Here is a 7,283-nt window from a genome sequence, read left to right on the forward strand (position 1 = left end):
CATAGGAAGAGATAATATCTTTTCTGTTAGGTTTGTGTATTTCGTAATGTAAAATTTGGAACTGGAATATTATTTTGAAATCTTCTGTTTAATTTTAATTTGGTGCAAAATACGGCAGGCCAGTGCAGTACTGATCGCAGGAAGCTAGAGAAAGATTTGAGGAAAAATTCCTGGTTTGTTACACAGAAAAGGAATCTCTTGCTAGAAATAATTCTGTGACATTTCCATCTATGATAAATAAGAATTTAGACGTGTGTCAGGTGTGATCTTGGCATTGTATGGTAATGTTGTTACCTCTGATACTAATTTCTGGAGTTGACGTTTCCTTGGAGGATGACTAACATTGACTTATCAAATACTGCCATTCTTGTTATGGTAACTCCATGTTGCTTTGAACACAAAGAAAAGTATGGCCAAGTATTTTTTTTTTTTTCCCTAACAAACACAGAAGTATTAATTAATGTTTTAGGAAATTAAAATTATAAGCAGCTGGAAAAAAAAGAAAGAATTCTGATAAATTGCAGTCTCTTACTAGAACTGCTACATTACTAGTGAATGCTGGGAATATCAGTTTCTTAGAAGGCTGCAATAGTAATTGCTGCTTAACAGTTTCATTAGTCCTTTTTTGAAGCAGTCATACAACAGTTATTTCTGGTAAATTACTGTCTCTTATATGTGCAAATTCAATTGTTTTTCAAGGTGCTTTATAAATTTGTCCGTTGCTCTAGTGTCTCCGCTCAAATACAGGGCAGCACATATTTTAACTTATTCTTTGCAGACATGGTGCATTACGAGCTTATATATTTATTGTACCTATTTTAAATTATACTGCATTACCATAGATACAGCAAAATATAATTGCTTACTTTGGATAATATTACTAAATCTTAAGGCTAAGTTTGTAAAAACGTTAACCAGATGTGGTATAGTGTATAGTAGATTTTTTGATCTAGTGTGTCAGATTGGTTTTAACAAAGCCCAGCAAAGTAGACTGAATAACTTCTTTCAAGAAAATGTCAAATAATATATTTATCTTTTTTTATTAAGCTGTAGGCTCTATTTTTATATTCCTGATAGATAATAGATGGAAGAAGGAAATGCAGCAAAGCAGCTGAGTAATGAGACAATTCCTAAACTGTTAGGAAATAAAATCAAATTAATTCTATGTTGATAAGTTGTAGTAAATAGTGAAAAAATATGAATGACGATAAACTTCAATTTCACCTTAAGTGCAAAACAAAATGCAGGAAAATGCTGGTTACAGATCTGTCTGTCTATATGGGTTTTCATCCTAGGGCATGTGGAAAGTACAGTATGGTTAAAGACACTTTTATTTTTTCATTGAGGATTTGGCTATATACTTTTCTGCTGTTGAGGAGACATGAGAGAGGGAGCAGCAAGAGAGGAAGGGAAGCAGATGCGAGACCAAAAATGCCTTCTAAAACTGCACATTTACTGAAATCCTGATTTAAATTGTCTAAACTGTCTGGAATATCTTCGTTGAAAAGTAAGGAGAATGAATCCCACTTAAGGAACAAAATTCTAAACCCCTTTGATTTTGTAGTTACAAAACATGGAATTCTTTATGGGAGACAAGGTTAAACTTCCAAGTGTTTACTTGCTTGTAGGGGTTGCTGCCTGTAATTACTCCCTATCCTTTTAAGATCGATATTAATCGAAATACTTTTATAACTGCTAGAAAGTTAAATTTGTTCTAATAGGGCTGTGCCATAGCATTTCAGTGCAGCCCCTAATTTAAATTTGGCTTTTTGCATCCATCTTTAAGCCAGTATGAATGCTACATTTTTGGACCCATTTGGAATTTTTGTGCTAGCCATGGGATTTCTACCATCTCCTTTGGTGGACTTAGACAGTCTAGAATATTTTATCCTCAGGATGCTTCCTATTCGGCTAACTTTTTGTTTCATCTATTAAGGCTATGGATAACCTTAAGCAATTCTCTTCTACCTTTAGTATTCTTACCTATTATCGTTTGTACATGCGCAGACTGATGTAACTTTACCATCAAAACATGCTTTCAGGATGACACGAGAAGTGATCGATTTCTTTGCGTAGAACAATTTATTTAGTGCCGTGCATGTGCTGTAAGTTTCTGCACACATTTAGTATTCATTATTCTTGATTAACAAAAGGTATTTAATTTTTAATAATTACTTCCATGTGGAAAATAGAACAATTTAACAGGTGTTTGTCAATGGATAAATGGCAGTTCTACATTTTATTTGTATATGTTTATATTAAAAAAAATACCAGTGCTACTGTTCACATCCTAAACCACAGTGGCCCCTGGAATCAAAAGCAAAAACATGAAGTATACCTGTAATACAAGTATTTTTCTATATGTAATAAATAATTGTCTTTTAGTATTAAAAAATATTTGGTCAATGAGTTCTTTTTTTTTGTATGGTCAGATATAACTTTAGGTGTTCTTATACACTACTGGACATTGGGCTTGAGCATTGCTGACACTGGGGTGCAAATCAAAAAGGCTGGTTTAAGCCCGTTTGTTTTAAAAATCAGTGACAGTTTGAAGTATCAACTCGCGTACTTCTAAAGAAACTTTGGTAGGGAATCATATTCCTTTTTCTAAATGAGGGGCTTCCAACTTGTGGCACACAAAGGAGCGCTCAAGCTCCTGAGCCTTTCATTTAGACACGCGCCTTGCTCGCAGCTACTACTGCCAATAGAGGAACGCAACCACCTTACATTTGGAAAGCCCTTTTTTAGGCTACCAGTTTATGTAGTCATTCTCCATGGGCAATTTTGAAGGCATTTCAGAGCGTGTGGAGGTTCAGGTAACTTGACTGAAGCTTTATTATTATTATTATTATTATTATTATTATTAACCCCTCCTGTGTTTACAATTTTGTTAAAGAAGCAATTCCCCAACAGCTGACCATAGATTGATCATAATCTGCAGACCCATGATTATGCATAAGAGGGAAACTTTGAAAGCCAGTTTAAGAGAAGTTTAAGTGGTAGTTTTTTCTATTATAAAATGACTTCAGAATTAGTGAAGATCCATCCAACCTAAACCAGCCTTTGACACCAAAATACCTGGGTAGCTTTGTACGCCTTGACCTTGCTTCTGACAAAAGGGAGGGAGCAGGCATCTCTTCAGTATCAGCACGTGTGTATGTGTCTGCACAAAAAGAGAACAAGCACCAGCTGGCATGCAGTGTTAATTAGGAAGGCCAAAAGCAATGGACTTGTATATACAACCTAAAAAAGCCCAAACCAACCAACCCACCACCAAAATAATAAAAAAAAACACTTTAAAAAAAATAAGAAAAAAACCCAAAAACCAAACAGCTAAAACCCCCCTTGATTGGAGTAGAGAGCAGGGAACCAGAAATGAAGCAGATGTGCAGCACTTCAGTGGAGACAGCTGTAACCTCACATAGGTTTTGCTAGGATTTTCCAGCTTTAGGAACTGTATTCTCTAGGGAATACAGGCTCACTGAACGCTTAGCATTTTCCCCTACTTTGTTTCCTTACCATGCTGAATGATCTTTCTGTGCTAGATGGACCTTCTTCAGAGTTGGATTTCCTGGATTTTTTTTTTTCTGGTCTTGTGTTGACTTGGTCTTTAATTTAGTTTGTCTACATGTAAAAACTGAAAATCACTATTTAATCACTTAAGGGGAGTGTTGTAAAACAATGTGAAATAATCTTTTCACTACTCTTAGTGTTTTCATCCAGATGTAAAAATGGCGGAGTAAGTTTGCTCTGCAGATACAGATGATGTTCTGCTGAGGTTCTCCACTGAATCAGGCAAAATAAATTACTGCGCGTGTCCAAGGTAGCTGTTGTTGAATTACCAAGAATTACCTTTAAAGAACAATTCTGAAACTTCCACTTACTCTGTTTCTTGAATGAAGATAAAGTGGGGATGAGACACAATTAAACTGCTGAGAGGATTTGAAAAATGTAAGATTTAAGTAAGTCCTTGTACATTTTTTGCATGAACAAAGTAACAAGCGCCAAATGTCCGAGTGCACTAATTAGGGTTGTGTGCACAAATTAAGGTCACCAGGAAGGAAGCTGCTTTTTTTCAGTGTAATAACCAGGATACATTTTAGATGTCAGGAGTGGTTACAGTCTGATTTGTAGTAGCTGCTATAGTTAGAATAAGAATTCCTACTGGACCACTGAAATGTTTTACAATTACGCAAACCAGACACCCTCAAACAAAAGTCAGGCAATTGGGCCGGTGAGACACTAAAGCTGCTTATTTATGAACTGGTAGCTTGTGCGACATCCGAGTACACGGGCAAAGATTTTTATTTTGTGTGGTTGTTTATAAAACACTGGGAGAATTTGTCATGAAAGATGTTGGCAAAGTGCGATACGGGATGTACAGGAGGGTTTGGGTAAGCCTGAAGCTTAAATCTGAGTATGAAATGTGATGGAATATTTTGCTAAATTCTGGCTTAAGTAGATTTCAGTAGTTTGTCTCTAGCTTTTTAGATAATATTTCCAAATTTTGTACAGAAGGAGAAACCTGGCTAGTTTAACTTACAGTTGGGTCTGGTAGTATGGCACAAAATATCCCAGAACTTCTGCTCATCCAAAATAAGTCTCTGTACATCTAAACTGTGGAAAGACAGAAGCCTTTATTCATAATTCAGCTCATGCCATGATTGTATATTTGTGTTTTGTGTGTGTGTATATGTATAAAATTGTTTGAGATCGTAACTAGGGTTCTGAGAGTAACACAACATTGAAAAGAATAGGAGAGCCTACATGTTGCAGGTGTAATGGCTTAGGATATCAACTTTTTCCTAATTAAATATAGAATCCCGGAGAGTGAAATCATGTGAGTCTGCCTTGAGATAGGTTAGGACCTGATCTCCTCCACATCTGTGCTTTTCAAGTATGGCTGGTAGAACTGAACGATTCTCGACAGGTAAATGATAACGTTGTTTTATTTGGTTTTGTCTTTTTTTTTTTTTTTTTTTTTTTTTTTTTTTTTTGCAATTGGGCCGGTGAGACACTAAAGCTGCTTATTTATGAACTGGTAGCTTGTGCGACATCCGAGTACACGGGCAAAGATTTTTATTTTGTGTGGTTGTTTATAAAACACTGGGAGAATTTGTCATGAAAGATGTTGGCAAAGTGCGATACGGGATGTACAGGAGGGTTTGGGTAAGCCTGAAGCTTAAATCTGAGTATGAAATGTGATGGAATATTTTGCTAAATTCTGGCTTAAGTAGATTTCAGTAGTTTGTCTCTAGCTTTTTAGATAATATTTCCAAATTTTGTACAGAAGGAGAAACCTGGCTAGTTTAACTTACAGTTGGGTCTGGTAGTATGGCACAAAATATCCCAGAACTTCTGCTCATCCAAAATAAGTCTCTGTACATCTAAACTGTGGAAAGACAGAAGCCTTTATTCATAATTCAGCTCATGCCATGATTGTATATTTGTGTGTTGTTTGTGTGTGTGTATATGTATAAAATTGTTTGAGATCGTAACTAGGGTTCTGAGAGTAACACAACATTGAAAAGAATAGGAGAGCCTACATGTTGCAGGTGTAATGGCTTAGGATATCAACTTTTTCCTAATTAAATATAGAATCCCGGAGAGTGAAATCATGTGAGTCTGCCTTGAGATAGGTTAGGACCTGATCTCCTCCACATCTGTGCTTTTCAAGTATGGCTGGTAGAACTGAACGATTCTCGACAGGTAAATGATAACGTTGTTTTATTTCTTTTTGTCTTTTTTTTTTTTTTTTTTTTTTTTTTTTTTAATTGTAGGAGTTCCATCTGGAATATGACAAATTAGAAGAAAGGCCTCATCTGCCATCAACCTTCAACTACAACCCTGCTCAGCAAGCCTTCTAAAGACTTCCCTTTTCTTGGGGTATGGCTGTCTCAGCACAATACTCAACATAACTGCAGAACTGATGTGGCTCAGGCATCCTGGTTTTAATTCCTTGAGGATCTGGCAATTGGCTCATGCGAAGGGTCACCATTTGAGGTCCTGCCTTACTAATTATGTGCTGCCCAACAACTAAATTTGTAATTGTTTTTCTTTAGTTTGAGCAGGGTCTGAATTTTTGTTTTTGTTTTATTTTTTGCCAGCAGACAAGCTTGGGTCTGTAAAGACAAGCGAGTACACTGACAAAAGTTTACCACTTAGTTTTCCAAAATGTAAAAACAAAAAAAAAGAAAAAAGACAAAAAATTAGACAACAAAATTTGCATTGTTCATTGTAGCACTATTGGTAATAAAAAATGTTTGTGCATTTTTATGTGAAGATCCTTCTCGTATTTCATTTGGAAAGATGAGCAAGGTTTGCTTCCTTCATTTTACTTCCCCTTCTGTTTTTGAAAGGCAGTTTTCGCCAAGCTTAATGCAAGAATATCTGACTGTTTAGAAGAAAGATATTGCCACAGTCTCTGGTTAGTTTCCAGAGTTGTGTATTACTGAGCTTCATCTTTCCAGAATGAGCAAAACACTGTCCAGTCTTTGTTACGATTTTGTAATAAATGTGTACATTTTTTTTAAATTTTTGGACATCACATGAATAAAGGTATGTATGTACGAATGTGTATATATTATATATATGACATCTATTTTGGAAAATGTTTGCCCTGCTGTACCTCATTTTTAGGAGGTGTGCATGGATGCAATATATGAAAACGGGACATTCTGGAACTGCTGGTCAGGGGACTACTTTGTCGCCCTGTGCACTAAAGGGCCAGATTTTCAGCAGCCAAGGACATCCATACCCAAGTGAATGTGATGGGACTTAAAGAAGTGAACTGAGACAATTCACTCTGGCTGTTTGAACAGCAGCGTTTCATAGGAAGAGAAAAAAAAAAAAAAAGATCAATCTTGTATTTTCTGACCACATAAAGGCTTCTTCTCTTTGTAATAAAGTAGAAAAGCTCTCCTCACTGCAGTGTTGACTTTGATTTGAGATTGTGAAATTATTTCTTCAGCAATGAAAAATGGAAAAAAAGAAGTTGAAGTATTAAAACTATCAAGCTGTACAGTGGTTAAGACACTTGAAGAGTCTTTTTGCTGCTGACAAGTAAATTTATGAGAGAGTTTTACATTCTTTTCCACAGTAAAGTTTCCACTGCTAAAAGGTTTGGTTAACCTTGGTTTCAGATCCCCTCTCTATTAGTCTAACGAGTATTTGCAAACAGCAAATCATTTTTAGAAAGGCGGGTGGGTAACGCTGCAAATGATAGGAAGATGCTTCAAGAATTCGTCGCGGAAGGAACACTTGGAAGAAGCGCGGTTCAGAAC

General features: G+C 36.0%; 1 protein-coding gene across 2 annotated transcripts in view; it reads left to right on the forward strand.

Moving 5' to 3' along the window:
• Window positions 1-6,975, forward strand: part of CNOT2 (CCR4-NOT transcription complex subunit 2) — a 60,660-nt gene extending 53,685 nt beyond the window's left edge. The window contains exon 15 of one of the 2 annotated variants that reach the window (XM_009646266.2): window positions 5,781-6,972. In XM_009646266.2, the coding sequence (XP_009644561.1) occupies window positions 5,781-5,867 (87 nt within the window). In that variant the 3' untranslated portion in view covers window positions 5,868-6,972. Of the gene's footprint in view, window positions 1-5,780 lie in introns of both variants that reach the window. The other variant, XM_035901688.1, reaches the window with a different exon arrangement.
• The last annotated feature ends 308 nt before the right edge of the window (window positions 6,976-7,283 follow it).

The sequence above is a fragment of the Egretta garzetta genome, unplaced genomic scaffold, assembly GCF_000687185.1.
Source record: "Egretta garzetta isolate BGI_Z169 unplaced genomic scaffold, ASM68718v1 scaffold68, whole genome shotgun sequence".
In the NCBI taxonomy this organism is placed as follows: Eukaryota; Metazoa; Chordata; class Aves; order Pelecaniformes; family Ardeidae; genus Egretta; species Egretta garzetta.